This window comes from Bos indicus, chromosome 11 (genome assembly GCF_029378745.1).
Source record: "Bos indicus isolate NIAB-ARS_2022 breed Sahiwal x Tharparkar chromosome 11, NIAB-ARS_B.indTharparkar_mat_pri_1.0, whole genome shotgun sequence".
NCBI classification, from domain to species: Eukaryota; Metazoa; Chordata; class Mammalia; order Artiodactyla; family Bovidae; genus Bos; species Bos indicus.
Window position 1 is genome coordinate 5,448,454 of NC_091770.1, and position 23,114 is coordinate 5,471,567.

Consider the following 23,114-nt stretch of genomic DNA (forward strand, 5'->3'; position numbering starts at 1 on the left):
TGTTGCTGTCCAAGTCTTGGTTTAGACAGTTTTAAGATAACTGCTATTAACCAGACAGGGAGACTGGCTTGAAGGCAAGGAAACAAACATATTATTCCTTCTGTGTACCAGCCACCCCTTCCCAGCCTCTCCTCCTGTGAGAAGAGGGTTCTGCTTAGCTCTGGAACCCCACAACCCTGGGGCAGGGCTTGGCATGTCCAAGAGGCTTGGAAAATGTCCTGTGAAATACGGTATTTTATGGCAAGACAAGAAAAGTTTAAACATAAAACATCTTCTCTGCCACCATCTCTCCCCTCCACTGTGCACTGGGCGTTGACCACACCTCCCCATTTGCAAAAATACCTGCTCAGCCATAAAGAGCAACTTTCTCCCAGCTTCATCAATTATCCTTAAAAAGAGAACATTCCTTCTTAATCTTGCCAGGGGTCATGATGATCCACCACTTTGTACCTGAAGATCTGGATTGTGTAAACTGTCAATAATACATCATTTAATGTGCAGCCCTCTGTCTCAAAAACTTATGTAACTGTGCTTTGACTTCTAACATGGGGAACAGCTCTGGGAGCTTTTTGAGAGGTTGTTCCCAGGTTATGTCTGATTCCCTGGTGGCTCAGTAGTAAAGAATCTACCCTGGATCGGGAAGATCCCCTGGAGAAGGAAATGGCAACCCACTCCAGTATTCTTGACGGGAAATCCCATGGACAGAGGAACCTGGCAGGCTGGTACGTGGGGTTGCAAAAGGGTCAGACACGCCTTAGCAACTCAACAACAATCATTCTGTGCATCAGGCGTGAGACGATTCCAACAAGACTTCGCTAAAACTTGACAGAAAAATGGTGCTGCAGCCTCTGCAGGTGACAGGCCACCTCGTGGGCTGCCCCCCTCCCACCCCCGTCAGCGCTGCGGGCGGGCACATGCCCCTCACTGTTGCCAGCCCTCGGGACACAGTCAGGGCGGCACCTCCCTGGGAGCCACACCGCACGTCAGGTTGGCACGTGTTTTTTATTTCATGTTACTTTCACATTTACAAACTCAGGAAGTCACACTGAGAAAGGGACAGCGGGGGCTGCCTGGAGGAAGAGTTGGGCTCCAGAGCCCTGTGCGGCCTGGTTGGACACTTGGGACTTTCTGCAGGGAGACCGTCCCAGACCTCAAGGGGCCACACTGTCGGACGGCACAGGAAGTGGTTAGTGTGGCCCGCTGCTCCTCAGTGCCTGGAAGATGCGTTACGTGGGCTGCCTCGGCCCAGGGTTTTATTGCTGGTGAATTTGATTATCCAACTTGGGTCAGGATGATGGCATCATCAGAAGTGGGCCTGGTGGGACACGTTTTGCTGAGATGAAAGGAGACTAAAATGTGTACAGTGCACTGATCTGGCGATGCTGGCATGCTGCCTGTGCCTGCCTTCAGCCCCCAGGGGGGACTGGTCCTGGAGGAGATGGGTGAAGACCTCTGTGCCCACCCATGCGAGTCCATCAGCAACAAGAGGCAGACAGCCACTGGGAAGGATGTGCCCAAGTCCAGGGCGGCCTGACTTCTGGCACCTGGCCAGCCCTGCCTCTCCCCAGGCCACACTCCCCTTAAGGCCCCCAAAGAGGCTCCCTTCCTCGGTGGGAAGAATGGACACTCCCCTCACTTCCCAAAACTGGATCTCTTGGACTGAATGAGAGAATCACTTGGCAGGTAAAGGTGTGGAAATCTGGCCGAGGAGCACACAGCCTGTATTCTGAAAAGGTGAGCAGCTGAGGAACACCCTTGGGTCATTCCTGAACTTCTCGGGAACTAGAGAGCCATGGAGAGAAGGGTTTGCCTCTGCGATGACAGTGGCGGCTGAGATGAGAGCCACAAGAGTGACTTTATCACTCAGATCTGATCCTGTCTCCGGCCCTGGGATGTCTGCAGGGTACCGGCTTGTCCACCTCTCTTCAAAGTGCTGGGTGCCATGCCTGCTGTCCCCTGGGGACAGTCAGGACTGCCCTGCCCTGCAGGTGTCTGACAACTGAGGGAGATGATCAAGGCCGTCTGATACCCCCCCTGCTGTTTGACTGCAAGTGTTTAATGCTCTCCCCACTACCCTGAGGAGAGCAGAGGCTCAGTGGCACTGGAGGGTGGGGGCCAGGACCCTCCATGCATCTTATATGCAGACTACTTCGTAACTGTCAGGGTCCAGCTTAACTGGGCAAGATGCACCCCGGTCCTCAGGGAGTGGCAGTCTTCAAGAGGAGTGAGATGAAGAAGTGTCATTTCTGTGCCTGAGCTCCACCTGGTTAGCCTCTGGTCTAACGAAGATATCTGAACTCATGGTCCTACACATTAGTTTAGCAAAAACTCTGGTTTCTGGTACCCAAAGAGCTTAAAGTCCCCCTCAAACCGCGCATACAGGCGCCGGATGTCTCGTTTGCTGATGCCCAGGAAGTACTGCTCGACCTTGGTCCTGTTGTACGCGGTGATGCCCAGGGGGATGGTGGGGTAGGCCACCAGGTGGTCGATGCCCGCCTCTCTGAGGATGTATGGGGCGTCGTCCTCCAGGGTCTCGTGGTGCCCGACGACGCTGTACGTGATCTCACAGGGTGCGCACAGCTCCACGTACGTCACCCAGTGGATGATGTGGTCCCCGAACTGGAGATCCAGCCACCTGTGGTTGGGGTCACCCAGGTAGCGCACAAAATCCTCAAACTGGATGCCCCGGGTCTCCGTCCGGTTCCTCCTGTACTTTCTGATGATGCCAGGGGCGATCTCGTGCCTGTACCAAGGCTCAAAGCGGGGGTTGTGGACAAACTTATCCTTAAACGCAGAGATCAGTCTCTCGAAAGGATCTCTTACGATAAAAAACTTGAAGTATGTTTTCAAGCTAAGGAAAAAAATGGAAGATAAAGAAGAGGTTAACTCAATGCTGCTGGTGGTGCTAGCTATGGGTTGTGAGGTGGGGAAGAGTGAAGCGTGATGGCTGGAGCAACGGCAGCCACCAGGCTGGGCCCTGTGCCAAAGGCACTGCACACAGTTCTTATTTAATTCACGCAGCCACCCTTGGAGGCAGACCCTCTTGTTAACCTATTACCCCATATTAACTTCAGGAATGTTTTCAAAAGTTTTGTTTTGGGGCAGAAAACCAAAAGAGTAGAAAGCTGCTTGATCAAGTGAGGAACAGCTGAAGCTGGAGGAAGTGAGTGACTCTAAGGGCGCCCCTCTAAAAACTCAATTCAAAATTGTCAGGGGAAGGAAAAATGGGGGGTGGGGGGAGATAAGAGAAAATGGGGAGTCCCTAGGCTCCAGCTGGCAGGAAGAGGGTCTGGGGGAGCTGCCAGAGAGGGCGGTGGTGCCCAGGGGTACCTGTGTGAAGAGCCAGTAATGACAATCACAGAGTGACGATGACACTGCTGTGACCCCAGGCACCCCCCAGGCCAGGGACCCTCTCAGCGCTCTCATAAAAGCCCCACAAGACCAATGCTGAGGGGGGTGACAGGACCACCTGCCCCCAGGAAGGTCTCTGATTTGGCATTTGGCATTTCTGAGGCTGTACAAGCTGCAAAGAGTGAACAACCAGAGCCGGAAGCAATGGAAGTGAAGCAGCTGAAAAGCAAGGGAGCTCAAAGACCATTCGGTGCCCTGACACTGGCTGGCATACTGTGTGCTTGTTCCTTTTAAACCTCGTCTTTTGGGGCCATTTCACAGCTCTCAAGAGAACTGTCCAGTCAGCTAAGGAATCTTCCCCATGCCAGTCTCCATCCTGGCTGTGGTCAGCGAGGCTGGTCTCGCTCTACCTCTGCTGGGTCTAGCCCACCCGGCCACTCATCAGGGGACTGCTGCCCCGGAGGCCCACGCAGCACCGCAGGAGAAAACGAGAAACGAAGTGGGGTCTACCTGCAAGCCAAACCCTTCTTACGAAACGAAGGTCATGCTCAGAAAGAAACCCATAAAACATTACCAAAGCCCCCTCTCCACCCCCCTCCCCACCCCTCCCCTCCCCATCCCCCAGGTCCTCCCCACCCTCCTCCTCCCCAACCCTCCCCATCCCCCAACCCCTCCCCACCCTCCTCCTCCCCACCCCTCCCTATCCCCCAGCCCCTCCCCATCCCCCTACCCCTCCCCACCCCTGCCCCACTCCTACCGCTTCTGGATCTCAGCCTCGCTGAAGGAGGAGAGGCGTGGGAGGCCGTTCTTCTCGTGGTCATGCACCACGTTTTCAGGGATCTCCTCAATGGAAGGGAAAGCTCCTGGGAAGCAAACAGGGGGTGGGGTTGGGGGAGGTGTGTTGGTCTGGTCGCCTCTTAAGTTGGCCACCGCTGCCCTTAAAGAGAGATGCCCATCTCAGAATGCAGGTCCACACTCCCCACAAACCATCCCCCCGTATCCATGTTTAGGTCTCAACTCCGAACTTCAACTGCTCCTGTGGCAGGGTGAGACTGAAGAGAAGCTTTTGGTGATCCAGGAGCCAACGGGAGGAAACAGAGGAGTCAGGCAGAGGGAGTTAGGCCTACAGGCAGGAGCACCTGAATGAGGCTCAATCTGCCGTGTACGAAAGCTCACAGCCTGCAAGCAGGATGCCTGAAACCTGAACACTTCCTGTCCTCTGAAACCGGGGCAAACATCAGAGAAGCAGGACCAGGAAGCACCGGCTGATCTGCTCCATCGCTCCCAGCACCAGAGCACCCGGGGCTAAGAGGCTTCTAGGCAACCTCACAGCATCCCAGGCTGGCAAGTGGCCAGCATATTTGGTGCTGGATCAGTCAGCCTGATGCTCGGCGGGTGAAGTGATACAGATGAAGCAGGGCTTGGGGAGGACAAGGAGCATCAGAGGAGGCAGGGTGGGACCAAGAGCCACAGTGCTGGATCCAGGCTGCCGAACGGAACCCAGGGGGCTCCTCCTAGGGGTGGGGGGTTGGGTAGGTGTTCACTCATTTCTCAACTCAGGCAAATGGAAATAACGTGTTAGTGTGCTGGGGTGCTAGTCAAGGCCTCGCCACCCTTCACATCCACCTGCGTGTTAATCCATCCCTGTTAGACTCCGAGTCTGGCAGGGAAGGGTCTCTGCTGGGCCTTCAAAGCAGGGGCTGCAGTCTCTATAGAATATTTAAGCCCTGATCCAGAACCCCGTGCTAAGCACTTAGAATGGACGGTTGTACACGAGCAGGATGTCCCATCCACTCCCAAGGGGCTGACCTAAGGGCCAGCTCTGAGGATTTGCACCTGGACCTGCTCTGGTACTTGTCGCCTTGCAGGTGCGTCCAGGGACAACAGAAGGCAGCCTCAGGACTGTCGCCTCCTACTCTGCCCAGTAGCTTCAGTCCTGACTCTTTGCGACCCCATGGACTGCAGCCCGCCAGGCTCCTCTGTCCATGGGACTCTCCAGGCAAGAACACTGCAGTGGGTTGCCACGCCCTCCTCCAGGGGATCTTCCCGACCCAGGGATGGAATCCACGTCTCTTCTGTCTCCTGCACTGGCAGGCGGGTTCGTTACCACTGTGTCACCTGGGAAGCCCACACACGCCCTGGCAAACTGCTCCCGTGTGTGTCCTGCTCTCATCAACGGATGCTTCTTCAAAGACAAACGCTTCATACTGTGGCAGCAAATGTGTGAGACTTTGGTACATGTGTTGTTTTAAATTTGATCTGTAACCTCATTCTCCAATGTTAAAAGCCAACGTACTGTCAGATTACTCCAGAAGCACGTGGATGACCACCAGAAGATAAAGCAAGTGTCTGCTCTCCTTCCCCAATCAGCCAGTGAAAAGGTCAAATAACACACCAGCTCTGACCACTGCCTCTGAGAGCAGCAGTAGGCCCAGTGGGCAGGGGGACACAGACCCCAGGCCCACATCCCATGGGGCTCCACGGTCTGATTCTTGACTCGGGAGTCACACTGCTGTCCATTATGATTATTTTTCTTTTCAAGCTGAATTTAATAGACCCTATAATTATCGTGGGTCGGTTCAGAGTAACTAGAGTTTAAACAAACAAACACAGCATCTGAAAACAGTGTTAAGGAATCGAAACATGCAGAGCATGAGGGCACTTGCCAGTGATTTAATTTGCTCCCAAGTAAACACTACATTTCCTGAAGCAAGTCAATTAAATCCTCTGAACATGGCTGCTCGTTATAAGATGGGGTTGACTGCGGGTGGGGAGACCCCCAGACCCACTGGCAGGGGTCACCCCACCCGGGGCACTGGCTGTGGGTCCTTCTCTGCACGGGAGAGCAGCTGTGAGGGCAGCTGCCAGGAGACTGGCTGAGTGTAGAGCCTTGACCTCCTAAGACAGAGCAAGAGACTCATAAGAATCAATGCGGTGACTCTGAAGGGAAGAAAAGGGATGAACCTGGGAGGCGGGGTGGCAGGCAGAATTGGAGGGAGCCGGAAGGCCCTGATGGTGGGTGTGGACTGCCTGGGTGAACCTGCCGATACATAATGTGAGACAGGAAGAGGAAAAACACCAGGGAACTTCCGGGTGGTCTAGTGGTTAAGAGTGTCTTAACTCTTAACTTAACTTAAGAGGAGTCTTAACTCCTCACTTCCACTGCAGGGGCACGGGTTCAAGGCCTGGTTAGAGAACTGAGATCCCACATGCCGCACAGCGTGGCCATGAAAAGGCAAATCAGCAGCGAGCTGTCTGTGAGTTGCCGCCCTCCCAGGTCTCCCTGGCTGCCCTCCCCAGCCCCGCCGACCCCCTCCCCTCCTGACCCTGAGGTCCGGGCTGGGACTGGGCCTCACCCAGCGCTGCACACACCATTCAGCACAATGAGCACTTTCTTCCACTGGGTGTTGCCCACTTTGGGGGTCTGGCAGAAGAGAATCTTGTGCTTGTCGCAGACGAAAATCCGGTCGAGGACAAACTTGGAGACGGCGGTGTGCGACAGGTTCCTCAGAGCATCCTCCCTGCACACGTTCCTCATGAGCTCCAGGCGCTGCGCGTACACCAGGGGCTCAACCAGCATCTTCCCCGTCGGCTGCAGGGAACAAGGTGGAACGGGCACCAGGGCATCGTGAGTGCCTATGGGAGGAGCCCTGCTCTGCCCTCGTGCCAGGCGTTAACTTGCGGAGGCCGGGGCCGCCCGGCAGAAACAGCTGGACAGCAGGTGCAAGTTTCAGGGGCCTGGGGTTCAGGCTGTGGATGTGCCAGACCGCCAAGCAGCCAGAGGCCACTGACCCCGTCTCTCCTCAACCTCAGCCTGGACAACCCAAGGGGCGGGTGGGCTGTCTGTCCGCCTGGCACTGTGCTGACCGCACGAGGGCCCCTGATGCCCTGGCAAAGGCAGGGTCCTCGTCATTCAGGAATTTTAGGGAGGCCAGCTCTCTCCCTTGCTCCCCACCTCCACGTAACCTGAGTGTGAGCATGTGAGCCACATCTAAGGACCCACTGTCTACACAGATGGTGGCTGTTTAAGATAATCTGGTACACTGGTGTATCTGGTTTATTAATTTAAGAAAATGCCTTAGGCCACTCAGGATGGGTTTTTCAAAGGCAGGAGCCATCATTCCACCTCCTCAGTGCTGAGCACACAATTTTGCTTCTCTGAAATGCAGCCTGAGACATGTGGAAGGCAATGCCTGGCAGTCGCATCAGGGTACCAGAAGTTTAGCCGCCGTGAGCAGGTAATGGAGCTCACCAGCCCTGGTTCTGTTCTAAGGAGTCCAATGATGGGAGACCCCCTTGGGGCTGCAGGGGAGAGCAGGTGAGAGGGAGACGCTCTGGGAAGAACGGGCGGGGGGTCAGTGCCGGGGCCTGGCCATGCTCACCTTCAGCTCCTCAGGGAAGTGTGTCTCTCCTGGCAACCTCCCTGCGTCAGGCACGGCAGTCAGGAAGAGAAACTCCTGCTTGGCGCTATAGGCTAGGAGACGGAGAGGTTAAAACGTCTTCCCGTGCAGGGGCAGACTCACAGAGCAGTGCCACAGCCCAGAGACCCCAGAAACAGCCCCAAACAAACACTTCCAAGCGATGGCTGACAAGGCGACCAGGAGCATCTTCTTAACAATGGATCCAAGGACCTGGACACCCCCAAGCACAAAAGGAGCATCTCCCCAAACCTTGGTCTTTATTCAAGAACAAACTCAAAATGGATCAGCATTTAAACGTGAAACATAAAACTAAAAAAGTTCTTTAAAAAGCATAAGTGTATATCTTTGGAAAAATTGATAAACTGTACCTCATCAAAACTTAAAACTTCTGCTCTGCAAAAGACCCTGTGAAGAGGATGGAAAGACAAGCTACAGACTGAGAGAAAGTATCTGCAAATCACACATCTGACCGAGCACTGGGATCTAGAATAAAGAAGTCTCAAATCACAGCAAAAAATGCAAACCATCCAATTAGAAAGTGGGCAAAACAGGAACAGACGTTTCACAGAAGAGGCTCTGCAATGGTAGATGAACACAGGAGAGGATGTTCAACGTCACGAGCCATCAGGCAAATGCAAATGCAAACCACAGTGAGACACCGTGACACCTACCAAAATGCCTAAAACAAAAAAGCGAAAACCCAAATGCTAGTGAGGATGCAGAAAAATGCAAAAAGGTGCAGCACCTCTTAAAAACTAAGTCTTCAACCACTGTATGACCCACTCATAGGCATTTATCCCAGAGAAATAAAAAGTTATGTCACAGAAAACCTATACATGGGCCTTCCCTGGTGGTCCAGTGGATAAGAACCGCCTGCCAATGCAGGGGACACAGGTTACATCCCTGGTCGGGGGAGATCCCACGTGAGACGGAGCAAATAAGCCCACGCCCCACAACTAGTGAGGGCGTGCTCTAGAGCCTGTGAGCCGTAACTACTGAAGCCTGGGTGCCTAGAGCCCGTGCTCAGCAATGAGAGAAGCCGCTGCGATGAGAAGCCTGCTCACTGCGACAGAGCAGCCCCTGACCGCAGCAACCAGAGAAAACCTACACGCAGCAACCGAAATCAAGCACGACCAAAACAAAATACTTACATGCACATGTTCACAGCAGTTTTATTTATAACAGCCCCAAACAGAAACAACTCAGCTCTCCTTTAACACCTGAGTGGTTAATCAAAGACTGGTACATCCAAACCATGGAATACTGCTTAGCGCTAAAAAGGAATGAACTACTGATACACACAATAAGCCAGATGAATTTCCAGGTAACCATGGTGAATTAAGTCAATCGCAAAAGGTCGCATATACAACATTCTTGAGAGGACAAGATTATGGACAGGAGAAGAGATTAGTGGTTACCAAGGCCGGGGTGGTGGTGGGGAGAGGGGCTGAGGGTTGGGGACAGAGGAGTGGCTATAAAAGGACAACTAAAGGAATCTTTGTGGTGATGACGATGCTCTGCATCCTTGTCAATACCCCACCTGTGACTCTGCTCTATGGTTTTGCAACGCGTCACCTCCAAGCAAAAGAAAAAAGGGTATAAAGGACCCTCTGTCTTACGTACTTACAACGGTGAGGGACACTAGTGATCTCAAAATTAAAGGTTTAATTAGACAAAATTCAAGTCAGCAGTCAGGTTAGTGCTCACACGTTATTTTTGAAGCTTATGGGAATTGATGATTTCCCTGGTGGCACAGTGGTAAAGAACCTGCCTGCCAATGCAGGAGACATGGGTCCAATCCCTGAATCGGGAAGATCCTCTGGAGAAGGAAATGTCAACCCACTCCAGTATTCTTGCCTGGAAAATCCAACAGAGAAGCCGGGTGGGCTACAGTCCACAGGTTGCAAAGAGTCGGACACGACTGAGTGACTATACAACATGGGAATTGATACTCAACTAGAGGAAGTCTTACGAAATGCTAGAGCGCAGTAATCATTTGCAACAAACTGATTTGGGGGAAATCTTTGGGTAGAATTTGAAGAAAATTTTCAAATCTCTACAATCAAAGAAACATTTGTTTTCAAAATTTTGCAAAGCCTAAATACAGAATTAGAATGAAAAAAGTAGTTATCAAAAAAAGCACAGAAATCAGCCTAATAGAGCATAAGCAAAGGCACATTTCACTTTTGTTATAAACATCAAAACCTACTCCTCTTGGGTCATTACCACCAACACTCTGCAGGCTTCACTGCGGTCCCTACTTCAGTCTGGCTGTTTAACTGCACGCCCAACTCTCCGCCTCACCCCCCACTCCCCATCTCCCACTCCCCAGCCAGCCCCACTGAGGACAGGCACCAGCGTGACGTCCTCCCTGCCCAGAGGGGAGAAACCCACCCTCCTGGAACCCCACCAATGATAATTCCCCTCATCTCCCACCCCTCACGCCTCTGAGCTCTCCGACTCCAGTAGAAATCTTGGCCACACACCTCCGTGAATCCCGAGGAAACTGTTTCTTCCTCTCTCCTGCGTTCGAGTTGAAATGCAGCTCGAACCAGAGCTGTGCACAGGAGCCACTCTGCACCTGCTGTGAGGCCAGGGACGGTATGAAGACAAAGAGGCAGTGCCCTGGGCCACCAGGCTCTGAAAGGCACCCAGAGGGCCAGGAGGCCAGCGTCTGCCCTCCCCATCCTCCTCAGCCTCATCCCCAAGCACCCACGTGCTCAGGGGGACGTCACCTCCCACTCAGGCCCGGTCACCTCACGTGCCCACGTCTGTGGGCCGCACAGCAACGCTCGGCTCTGCCACGGGCCACATGGGTTCCTAGGAACCTAAGCCTCCTCGGTGACATTCTAGATGTAAGGTGTAGTCTGAATTCTAAACAACTGACTTACTAGTGAATTTCTGAAAAGTGTCTACTTCGCACACTCAACAGCATCGAGAATGACCTTGGTAGCTACAGGGCAGCTCACCTGCCAGCCACACACACCAGCCAGCCATCCACCAATTCTTAACAACTTCTTTTACTGTGAACTCCTGGTATTTGCTCCCCAACTTTCCTCGAGCCCAATTCAACTAGATTCTAATAAAACCTACAGCACAACTTAATGTCTGGTTCTGCTTTTCAGTTGCTCTGCCCACAACTGTTTATTTTCACTGGATGCCCGCTGTTACCACTGTGGCCAAAGATCACAGCCCTCCCCAACCCTCAGGGGCAAGGCACCAGCGCCAGGCCCAAGGGTGATCAATAGGTATGACCAGGCGTCAGAACATAAGAGCTCACTCTCCTTAGAGGCGTCATCGTATTTGCTTTACAGAACGTCCCGACGTTTGCCGGGTGCAGTGCTGCCTTGTTTTTCTAGATGTGACCAATCCCCTTATCCCCTGACCTCTCTGTGTGTCCAGCTGCCCAGGGCACCCCCTGCATCACACGCCGGATAGACGGCATGCCAGACGTCGCGTCATGGGTTCTGCCCTTAAGCGGCTGGCAGCTGAGCTGAGGCAGAAAATTGGAAGAAGCGGCCAAACAGAAGCAAGAAAATCAGCATCTACGCCTACCTGCCAGATTCACACGGATGTCGCTTCTGAGTTCAAGTGTCCACATACCATGCCGTCAATTTTCCACCCTGAATGGGATTTATTTCCCTAGGACAAAGGCTAGTTCTAAACAGCACTGAAGTCTGTTAACCACACTGAGTCACTGCCACAAACGTTACTGTGGCTTCACTGCTGAGCCAAAGAGGGACGCACGCGCGCACACACACATATACACGCGCACATGCACACACACATATACACGCGCACATGCGCACACACACACACACACACACACACACACGGCTTTAAACCACAACTCAAGACAAACGTGCTCTTCCTATCCACCTGGTGGTAGGGAAGTCATTAAGAATAGGGAGGTACAGGACTTCCCTGGTGGCGCAGTGGGTAAAAATCTGCCTGCCAGTGCAGGAGACACGGGTTTGACACCCCCCTCCCCCGTCCAGGAAGAGCCCACGTGCCGTGGAGCAACTAAGCCCTTGTGCGACAACCTGTGAAGCCCGCATGCCCTAGAGTAACAAGGGAAACCACCCCAGCAAACGGCAGCCTCTGCTGGCAACTAGAGAAAAACCTGCAAAGCAAGGGAGACCCAGCACAAAACAAACGATTAAAAATAGAACAGGGAAGCCAGAAGCAAGCCCCTTCATCCGCTGACTGGGAAGCTGGGACAAAGCTCACCTCCCAGAGGACAGAGCTGGAAGGAGCCGCCCGTGGAGTCCGAGCACACTGGCTCCCTGAACGCTGGGCCAGGGATCAGCACCCACTTTGCACAGGCGGGCTTCACCGCACAGGACACCCCTGCACGTCAGTGACCCCCTGGTGATGCCAGCTCACAGTGCGCTCCTGGGTCAAGAGCAAAAACACTGAACGCGAGAGAAATAAACTCCAACCCAGGACAGAAACCGCCAGCTGAGAACAGCGCTGGGGGCTAATTCCGGTGCCTCCTTCTCTTGCCTGCCCGTCTGCCTTCCCACCTTGCGCCTGTACAGGGAGGATGGAGGCGGGGTAAGGCGTCGGGCAGCCTCTGCACAGTCGGGGCAGCCCAGGGGGGCTCTCCAGGGCGAGCAGGGCCCGGAGCCCGCTGGCCACACTGCCGGCACAGGCTGTGCAGTGCACGGTGGGAATCAGGGAAACAACCATGGGATCTTTTTCTACTTCCCTTCCCTAAGGGCCACACCTGTACGTGGACATGTCAGATCCTGCGTAGAATAAACATACCCTGCAATCCCTGTCAGGCTGCTGTCCCCAGGCCAGTCTACTGCCACTCATGGGCCCTTCCTGGGGGCCTGGCCTCCCACCATCCATGAAGGAGCTGTCGCCTTGGGGTTCAAATGACCGTCCGCGCAGCTCCTCAGTCACACCCAGCACCTCCTCACAGGTCACTTTCAGGGCCTCACTGTGCTAGGGTTGGGTTTGGAGCTGTCAGAGAAGCAGGACGCTCACTTCGCAGAGAAAAACAGTAAGGCCCATGCAATGGACAAGGGCGTGAACCAGACACAGCTCTTCAAAGACTGGGTTGGGTCCTCTTAACATGTCCTCATCTGACATCGAGTCAACGGGAGTTAAAAATCCCAGCACACATCTGTTTACACCAACTTCCTTCCGGAGCCCTGAAGGTGACCTTCAAACACGCCGCCCCCAGCAGGCAGCATCTCACCAGGACACTAAGCAGGGCTGGTCCCCAAACCCGGAGCCTGAGAGAAGGACACCGAAGAACCCTCTAAGGAAAGTGCGTCCCCCTGCCCCTAGGGGAGGGAGGTGACGGGCGAGGACCCCTTCGTCCCTGTCCACCTCCCATCTCAAGCCTCGGCACATCACTTGGACACAACAACCTCCTTCTGGCGTGAGAGTCCTTTGATTCAATGTTACTGCTCATTTGGGCAGGTACTCAGGAGCAGTATCACTGCAAGGTCTGAATTCGCCAAATCCATTCCACGAGGTGGCGCACCTACCGTCAGGATCTTTGAAGGTCAGCGTGATGAACTTGCTGGCCACCATGAACATGAGAATCACCCAAAAGCACGCGGCCAACAGAAGCCACTGGTGGTGCATGTTGTCAAACATCAGCCATTCAGCAATTCTTCCTGGAAAACACAAGCCAAATGGCCCTGCTGCTTACACACAAATCAGTTACGCCAAAGACAATAAAAAGAACAGGCAATTTCAGTTAACAGCCTCGATACAAATGTTTTAAAATTTTTTTCTACTGATACCATGGGTATTTGAACTTGGTAACATTATATTTTTAATTACTAACAATTTATAAAGTTGATGGGTTTCCCAGGTGGTGCTAGCAGTAAAAGATCCGCCTGCCAATGCAGGAGACGCAAGAGATACACGTTTGATCCCTGGGTCAGGAAGATCCCCCAAGAAGGACATGGCAACACACTCCAGTATTCCTGCGTGGGAAATCCCATGGACAGAGGAGCCTGGCAGGCTACAGTCCATGACTTTGCAGAGTCGGGTATGATTGTGCAGGCGTGCAATATAAAGTTCATAATAAATCAAATTTTAATGGAAGGAGCCATTTCTATTTGGTTTTAGAACACATGATAAGCCTTTACTCGTGCAGTTGAGCCTGCTGACTCTTTCTGGCCCAGGCACCTACCAATGCCTGGAAGCCAGGGCATGAGGGCGCTCACTTTGGCCTGGACTTTTGCTGTAGCCAATTCTAAGAAGGCAGACAACCATCCTGAGGAAATTCCAAGCAGGTTGTGTTTATTTATTTTTGTTTGTTTAATTTAAATTTATTAATTTTAATTGGAGGCTAGTTACTTTGTAATACTGTATTGGTTTTGCCATACATCAACATGAATCCGCCACGGATGTACACGTGTTCCCCATCCAGAACCCCCCTCCCACCTCCCTCCCCATATCATCCCTCTGGGTCATCCCAGTTGCACCAGCCCCAAACATCCTGTTGACAAACTTCAGCCACACCGACAGAAATGAAGCGTGGTGCATGCATGCTCGGTCATGTCCGACTCTTTTGCGACCCCACAAGGCTCCTGTGTTCATGGGATTTCCCAGACAAGAAAACTGGAGTGGGTTGCCAATCCCTTCTCCAGGGGATCTTCTCGACCCAGGGTTAAACTTGCATCTCCTGCATTGGCAGGTGGATTCTTTATCACTAGTGCCACCTGGGAAGCCCTGTAGAGATGTAGAGAATCTCTGGAACCCTAGAAATGAACTCTGGAGCGTCTAGCTCCATGCACTTGCCTGCCAGGGCCTAGGAGGAGCCTTGGGGGTGGGCGTTTCTCATGTTATCGCCACCTGGGAGCGATGTGGGGCACTTGGGTCCTCAGTGGTCACATGAGCCACACACTGCTGCGGGGGACACAGAAGAACTGGAAGTTGCACTCAATTCTTGGCAAGAGAGACAGAAAAGTCTCTCTATTCACATGTCACCTTTAACACAGGACTTCTTGAAGCCAGACCCAGCCACATAGAGAGACCACACTAGGCTGGGTTAGTTTCCGTCAGCTGACAGGCCCTTTCATCACTCCAGGGCAGCAGGGAGATGTTCTGTTCCACATAGACCGTCTTCCAATTGTAGACGACTTCAGAAAGCCTGTGTGAGCTGGTAGACCGAGCTCACCATGGCCCAGGTGTGAGCTCTCCACCTGTCTCCACGACAGATCCCTGCCTCCTAGACCGCAACTCTGAATTCCCACCCCCAAGGGCCTCTCCAGCTTATGAGAGGGGCTCCCCCCGGCCACCTGGCCTGCATCTGTACCTTCACCGTCAAGTCCCCACAAAGCAGGTGCATTGTTTTCCTGGAGTCCCCTGGTAGAAACAGAGGGGGGATAATGGAAACAGCGACAGACTTTATTTTCTTGGGCTCCAAAACCACCATGGGTGGTGACTGCAGCCTTGAAATTTAAAAACGCTTGCTCCTTGGGAAAAAAACTTATGACAAACCTAGACAGCGTATAAAAACCAGAAATGTCACTTTGCCTACAGAAGTCCGAATAGTCAAAGCTATGGTTTTTCTAGTAGTCATGTATGGATGTGAGAGTCGGACCATAAAGAAGGCTAAGTGCCGAAGAATTGATGCTTTCAAACTGTGGTGCTGGAGAAGACTCTTGAGAGTCCCATGGACAGCAAGGAGATCAAACTAGTCCATCCTAAAGGAAATCAACCCTGAATATTCATTGGAAGGACTGATGCTAAAGCTGAAGCTCCAAAACTTTGGCCACCTGATGTGAAGAGCTGACTCATTAGAAAAGATCCTGATGCTGGGAAAGATTGAGGGCAGGAGGATCAGGGGGCAAACGAGAATGAGATGGTTGGAAGGTATCACCAAATCAATGGACATGAGTTTGGGCAAATTCCCAGAGACAGTGAAGGACAGGGAAGCCTGGCTGCTGCAGTCCATGGGGTCACAAAGAGTCAGACACAACTACACGACTGAACAGCCACTTAGCACAGCTGCCAGGTTAAACAGATAAACACACAAGATGCTCCAGGAAGTTTCAATTTCAGATTAAACACTAAATTTCCAGTTAAACTCCTCTGTCCATAGGATTCTCCAGGCAAGAATACTGGAGTGGGTAGCCCTTCCCTTCTCCAGGGGGATCTTCCCAACCCAGGAATCGAAACCAGGTCTCCTGCATTGCAGGCAGATTCTTTACTACCTGAGCCACCAGGGAAGCCCCAATTTTTCAGTACTTTAGTATAAATATGCCCCTGATATTGCATGGGACACACTTAATACTTTAAAAAGGTACTTGCTGTTTCTCTGAATTTCCAGTTTACCAGGGTGTCCTGCGTTTTCTCTGGCACCACCCAACAAGAGGAACACGCTCCCTCTCTGACCTCCTCAAGCAGCTGGTCTATCTCCACAGAGTCTTCCTGTCCCCTCCTGCCACTCCTCCTCTGGGACCTCCCAGCACACAGCCCTGGAAGGTCCCACCACTCGCCAGCTCTGGGACTCGCAAGGTCATTCACCCTCCCTAAGCTGTAGCTTCCCATCTCTGAGACAAGGCCCTCCTCCTTCCAGGATGGTCACAAGCATTAGCTAAGAAACTGCACCAAAAGGACCAGCTGCCCAGGAGCAGACCCTCTAAGAACAGAAACTGGCCAGTCCCTCGACATCCTTTGTGACCTTCCTATTTAATTTCCACATATCCAGAAAGGTGGCTAAGTGGTAAAGAACTGCCTGCCAATGCAGGAGACTCGGGTTCAATCCCTGAATCAGGAAGACCCCTGGAGGAAGAAATGGCAATCCACTCCAGTAGTCTTGCCTGGAGAATCCCAGGGGCAGAGGAGCCTGGTGGGCTACAGTCCACGGGGTCACAAAGGGCCGGACACGATGAGGGACTGAACAATAAAGGAGATGCAGACTTGGAGAGCAGACTCTTGGGCAGGGCCAGGGGCAGCGGAGGGTGGGATGAATGGAGCGAGCAGCGTGGAAACACACACACTACCACATGTAAAATAGATAGCCAGGGGGATTTGCCGTATGACTCAGGGGGCTCAAACTGGGGCTCCGTGACAGGCTAGAGGGGTGTGGAGCAGTGGGAGATGGGAGGGGACATATGTATACCTATGGCTAATTCACGTTAACATATGGCAGAAACTAACAGATTACTGTAAACCAGTTATCCTTCAATTAAAAATAAATAAGTAAAAAAAAGAAGCTACAGCAACGTCCTGGGCCCCAAGACCATCTGAGCCAAGACCGTGCAGACCTGTGGCGAAGGATGCAGGCCAACCAGCGAGGACAAACCTGGGCGAACCATCATGTGGGATTCGCAAGCATCTGATGAAGCTCAACGAAGGATTAAAGAGGTTTGCTGTTGTTCAGTCAGTAAGCTGTGTCCGATTCTTTGTGACCACATGGACTGCAGTACCCCAGGCTTCCTTGACCTTCACTGTCTCCCGGAGTTTGCTCAATCCCATGTCCATTGAGTTGGTGATGCCATCCAACCATCTCATCCTCTGTCACCTCCTTCTCCTCTTTCCCTCAATCTTTCCCAGCATCACGGTCTTTTCCAATGAGTCAGCGCTTCACATCAGGTGGCCAATCAGTATTAGTCCTTCTAATGAATATTCCAGGGTTGATTTCCTTTAGGTCTGAGTGGTTTAGTGAAAACAAAGACCTCCATGACATATATACACTACCATGCATAAAACAGATAGCAGCTGTATAGCACAGGGGGCTCAGCTCAGTGCTCTGTGACAATCTAGAAGGGAGGGAGGTCCAAGAGGGAGGGGATATATGTATACGTATGGCTGATTCATGTTGTTTTGCAGCAGAAACCAACACAACATTGTAACACAATTATTCTCCAATTAAAAATAAATAAAAGTGATAAATACCAAAAAAAGACCTCCATCACTCTTCCCATTTACTCCTGTTTTAGCCTTCCCAGCTATAGATAACTAGCCCCTGTAGAATTCTGGGATGACCTTGGACAAATCAGCATAATTTGCCCCATTTTTTTTAAACAAAAAGAAAGTCATTCCAAATTCCCATAGTCCCAGCTCCTCTTGGCCTGCCCACCACCTGCAGTGTTTCCTCGAACGCACAAACTCCCCACAGCTCTGCTTCCTGTCCAAGAGCGATGGGCTCAAGGCTCACCATTTCTGTCTGCAGAGAGGCTGGGGCCTGACCCCACACACAGTCCTCTCCTCGCCCCCGAAGTCAGGGGACAAATGGCCTTTCAAAAGCTGGACACTTTCTGTATTTAACTCTCCTTTGTTCAAGGAGCCAAGACAGCTCCCAAGGCACCTCCTGCAGATAACAGAGGTGAGTTTGAGTGTGCACCCCAGTGAAGGAAGGGGCGGCCCAGCTGTCTGTAGCACCTCCCTACTTCAGACCATCATGTGGGATTTGCAAGCACCAAGGTGTCAGGCCAGGAGGCCAGCTCTTTGAAAACCCATAGGGCAGAGGTGGAGATAAAGAATGATGGACAGATGGGGAAAGCAGGGCCAAGGATGCAGGAAGGTCACTAAACATGCAAGAAATATTAACCTATTTCTCTCTCTCTCAGTGAAGAGGATGCAGGAAGGTCACTAAACATGCAAGAAGTATTAACCTGTTTCTCTCTCTCTCAGTGAAGAGGAACACGTGACACATCCGTAGTAACTAACAATGCCTCTGCGCTATTACCAACTCTGGAGCAAATCCTCCCTGCCTTGCACTTTCAAAAAGATGCTGTCTGAAAGCATCCGTTTTTTCAGCTGCCGGTGGCTCCCCACACACCCCTTCTGAGCTGTCATCCAAAAGCAGTCTCTCTAAATTTGTGCTAAAGAGTTTGACTCTCCCTTCCTCCTACCATCTAATTCTACTTTTTTTCCTAGTTCTACTTTTACTACACACAATCACTCAACCTGTGGTAAATAAGCCCATTTAACTTTCTAAAACAGTTAAAAATTTTTCAAAAGCTATTGCTCTAGTCAGGGCTGAGTATGCACACAGCAACAGATATATCTCAAAACCACGGTGCAAAGGGAATACAGCAAGAATGGAATGAGATATATGACACAGTGCCATTTACGTAAATTAAAGACACAGGCGCTGAAACCAAAAATACATGTTCTACGAAAACACAGAGAAAGAAAGAAAAGGATGACCTTTCCAGAGATTTCTTATGTGGGTGGGGTAGAGTAAATGAGCTTGAGGAAAGGGAATTAGAAAGGAATCTCCAAGTAAGCAAAATGAGAGAGGGGCCTTGGGGACATCAGAGACAGTAACCCAGGAGTTAGCACCCATTCAACTCCTTGAACGGGAAGGAGACACAGGGATGGACAACTAGTCAGAGGAAGGAGATGAGGTTTAAAGAGACCACAAAACAGTTTTCCCCCAAATGTCATTCATTCAGTTACATTTACCAAGGGCTTACTCTGAGCCAGAAGCCATTCCAGGCTCTGGGAATCCAGCAACCAACCTACCCTGCTCTCTTGGTACTTTGTTCTAATAGAGGCAGACGGGACATAAACAGAGCCATTAATGTCCAAGATCACATAGGCGCTAAGTGACATGGTTAATAACACAGGAGGGTGAGGGATGAATGGGGACCTGGGAGGAGATTACGTTGATAAGATGCTCAACAAAGGGAGGGGACCCACCACAGAGCACCTGGCAAGGAGCTCAGTCTGGGTCCAGAATCACCAGAGCGGCAAGGAGTGAACAAGAGGGCAGGGGAGTGGCCCAGATGAAGAGTCCTGTCCAAGGCCCTTTACTGAGATGGAAACTGACTCCTGGACCCTTGCTCCCACCATACGTGTACCCTGAGGAAAGCGTTCCCTGTTCGGGGTTCAGTTTTTAAAACACTCATTCAAAACCTATCCAGACACTAAAGGAAATGTCACAAAAAGAATCTGGTCATGCACAATTTCCTGTCTCAGAATGATTGCTCATCCTTAGTGACCCGGAGGGAAACACGCTCTTCTCTCTGGCAGATGGAGAACCAACAAGAGGTGAAGACAGATTCTCATTAATGATGATGACGAACAGCAAACACGTCTGCAGAGGCGCTGCAGGCCATGCACTGCTTTCTACAGATACTAACCTCATCTAATGCCCTGCCTAAGTTGTGTATATGCATGCGTGCATGCTCAGTTGCTAAGTTGTGTCCCACTTTTTTCAAACCCATGGACTGTAGCCCACCAAGCTCCTCTGTCCTTGGAATTTTCCGGGCAAGAATACTGGAATGGGTTGCCATTTCCTCCTCCAGAGGATCTTCCCAACACAGGGATTGAAGCGGCGTCTCTTGCACTGGCAGGCAGATTATTCACTACCGTACAACCTGGGAAGCCCCTGCCTAAGAGGGCGCTCCTATTACCATTATGGTTAAGAATACATTTCTAAGAATACATGCACAAACTCCTGTTTATGAGTTTAAGCTTCTGAAAATCTCCATATGAGCAAGAATGGAAAATGCTATTATATGACATGGATTTCAGATAACTGGCGAGGGGTCCATACCTTCTGAGCCTGATCCACATTTCCTTGCAGTATCTGCTTTGCCTGAGGTTCTCGGCTCCTCCTGTAACTGTATGGGACAATTAAAAAAAAAACAAAAAACAAATAAGCACCATTAAAAGTTACAAGATCAACTTGCCTTATACTTGGGAAACAGTTAACCAGTATTAACAGCTAACCACTTAGGTTATTCGAGGATATTTCGCATACCAGGTCTCTTACAGAGAGGGGTTATCTTTGGGGATGGCTTGGTAAATGAATAAATTATTCTAAATGTACCAAAAGAGCTAGCTGTTTAAAATATTCTTCCGTGTAATTTAGTATGAAAAGGAAATCATTTTTGGAGCAAAAATAATAAAACCCTATTATACCACTTTTATATGTTTGATATTGGGTAAAGGATTTCTGTATAAAATGATCAAATCTTTCAATGCAAGATTTTCGCTGGGTTTTGTATTTCTTCAAGCTTTAACGACCTGGCAAATTCTAGGCAAATGTCATAGCACGAATGAATAATTGGGAACAAGCCAAACTCATGCAGTTAGAGAGATTACAGATTTAATAAAGTGAGCTGGTAAAATAAACATCCAACTCACTGAAAACACAAGGCACCCAGCAGTCTGGGATGGTCAGAGAAGTCTAGCTATGCTTTCTTTTATGCTTATGAACTCAATATTAAAATGAAAAGCAATTTCATATTACAAAGATGGAAGGATTGAGCTTTATTGTCTCACATGCAGATTCCTCTAGACCTGTATCAAGACAAACTGCTCTCTTGGCTTCTGTAATCCTTCAGGCCCTTTCCTCTCATCCACCTTTCTCCCTTGTTTCTATTCTATCATATAACCTCAAACATTTGAAAAATGATCTAAGTATAACTGAGAATTGCCCAGGATAGTAACGAATTCCTCCCTTTCTTTGTTCAGTTCTGCAAGAAGTCGTTTCCATTCCAGGGAAGAAGAGAATTTCTCTCTCAGGTATTTCTTGGAGATTCTTATTCTTGAGGGTCAAGAGCAAAGATGGAAAGATTTTTTTTTTTCCATGCTGAAATTCCTATTTCAACCAAGATGAACTATGCCCTAATTATACAGGGGGAAAAAAAGAGAGAAGACCATTTCAGTCTTCGTGTCTCTTCTTAACCCAGCCAATGAAAAGAGTGAATAAGCCTGGAGCAGAGCTGCCTGGTTTTAAGAATATCTGAGATATTCTTCACTCTGACAGTGAAAACTGACCAGTGACCAACTCTTCAGGGCCCAAAGTCCCTTTGGGTGTTTCAGACAAAAAACCCCTTTGTGACGATCCTCGGGCTCAGCTAACCAGAACCTGGCTGTACCGTTTTCCACTCAGTGGCTGGCCCTTTCTCCTGCCTTTCGCAGACTTGGAAAGTAACAAGGCAGCTTTTGGAAGATCTGGTTCATCTTCCGGTCCAGACGTGCAGAAATGTATGCCTCCACCTCCAACTTCTGACAGGCCCCTCTTATGTCCAAATTTGAGCTGAGGGCACCCTGGAGCCTACCTGGCAGGACACACGTATTTCCAACCATCCTTTTCCCTCCTACCTACCAGTGCGAGCGTGCTCAGTCGCATCCGACTCTTTGAGACCCCATGGATTGAAGCCTGGCAGGCTCCTCTGGCCATGGAATTCTCCAAGCAAGAATTCCCTCCTCCAGGTCCACCCACCGGAGACGTGCTTAATTGTGCACTTAGAAAACTGCACATGGTCCTTCTTTCCTGGCCTCTCTCTCATCTCTGCATGCCCCCTGTGCCCAAGTGGAACATTTTCTTCCTCTTTCCGCTCCCAATGACAAATGCAAATTCTCAGGCAAGGATGAAAGAAGTAAACTATGGATCACCGAGGACCGGTGATGCCGCGACTACAGCATCCCCGGCAAAGACGCTGCCTTATTGCATAATTAACGTGTTGAAGGCTCTCCCCTTTCATTCCACGAACGAGGGAGGCCTCAAGTCGCCGAAACACACTGCGATGTCGCTGGCAAAGAGAAGCCGGTTCCCTCCGTTTTTCCGTCCACCCAGGGTGGGGCGAGGGTCGAGGAACGTGACGCCCGCCACCACCCCCCCGCTCTCGCGCGTCCCCGAGCTCACCCTCAGTGGAGCCGGAGCTGTCGCGGTCCTCGGGCCCTTCTGCGGTCTCGGGGGCTTAGTTCGGCTTGGGCCTCGCGGGCCTGGGGGCGAGGCGCGAGGGGCCCAGGCGTCCCGGGAGCGCGGGAACCCGGCCCGGAGGCCTGGGCGCCGCCACCGGCCCTCCCTGCCGGGAATGCGGCGGCGGCGGCGCCGGAAGGAGGAAGGCTTACTCGCGAAGCTCTCTCTGGAGGCGAGGCCGCCGCCGCCCCCGCGCCGGTCAGCGCCGTGCGCGCTCCTGGCCGGCTCTGCGCGCCCCCGCCGTCGTCCCCGCCGTGCGCGCGCCGCCGCGTCGACCAAGGGGAGGTGCAGGGAGGCGGGGCCAGAGACCCCAGTACCCGGCTCCGCGCCTGCCCTTGCGGCCGAGTTCCAGTCCCACACCAGCCTCCTCCCCAAAAGTCCACCAGAGTGTATCCCAGGAAATGACAGAGGGACGTGTGGCCAAACCTTATCCCACCAGGTCACCATCCATAAAACAGGTTGGGTGTTTGAGAACGAAAAAAAAAAAAACCCAAACTTGGAAAAATGAAAAAGAAAAAAAATCCAAAAGTGGAAAAAGGTAGAAGTGCTTGAGTTTGGGGTGCCTCCCAGCATTCCTAATCAGCCTGCCTGGTTAAAAAAGAAAGAAAAGGAAAAACACAGCCATCAACAGGACCTTTTCAACAGCCCTCCCCGCCCCCCCCCCCCACCCTTGACTAACGGTCTGGAGGATGTCACCC

The 23,114-nt window shown here is 51.5% G+C and overlaps 1 protein-coding gene across 1 annotated transcript; it reads right to left on the reverse strand.

Moving 5' to 3' along the window:
• Positions 1-983: 983 nt before the first annotated feature.
• CHST10 (carbohydrate sulfotransferase 10) lies at positions 984-22,603 on the reverse strand. Its single transcript, XM_070798298.1, has 7 exons — positions 22,360-22,603; positions 20,260-20,326; positions 13,277-13,408; positions 7,734-7,825; positions 6,724-6,943; positions 4,109-4,214; positions 984-2,851 (listed from the first exon to the last, which is right to left on the reverse strand). The coding sequence occupies exons 3-7, from the start codon at positions 13,386-13,388 to the stop codon at positions 2,314-2,316; spliced, it is 1,068 nt and encodes a 355-aa protein (XP_070654399.1). The 5' UTR covers positions 13,389-13,408; positions 20,260-20,326; positions 22,360-22,603; the 3' UTR covers positions 984-2,313.
• Between the last annotated feature and the right edge of the window lie 511 nt (positions 22,604-23,114).

What these genes read in the sequence shown, in the direction of transcription:
- CHST10 (XM_070798298.1), bottom strand. Translation starts at nt 13,388, where the DNA reads ATGTTTGACAACATGCACCACCAGTGGCTTCTGTTGGCCGCGTGCTTT. An exon ending in GACCTTCAAAGATCCTGACG is followed by an intron (nt 7,826 to 13,276) that starts GTAGGTGCGCCA and finishes TCCGTCTCCTAG; the next exon opens with CCTATAGCGCCAAGCAGGAG. An exon ending in GAGGCTGAGATCCAGAAGCG is followed by an intron (nt 2,852 to 4,108) that starts GTAGGAGTGGGG and finishes TTTTTTCCTTAG; the next exon opens with CTTGAAAACATACTTCAAGT.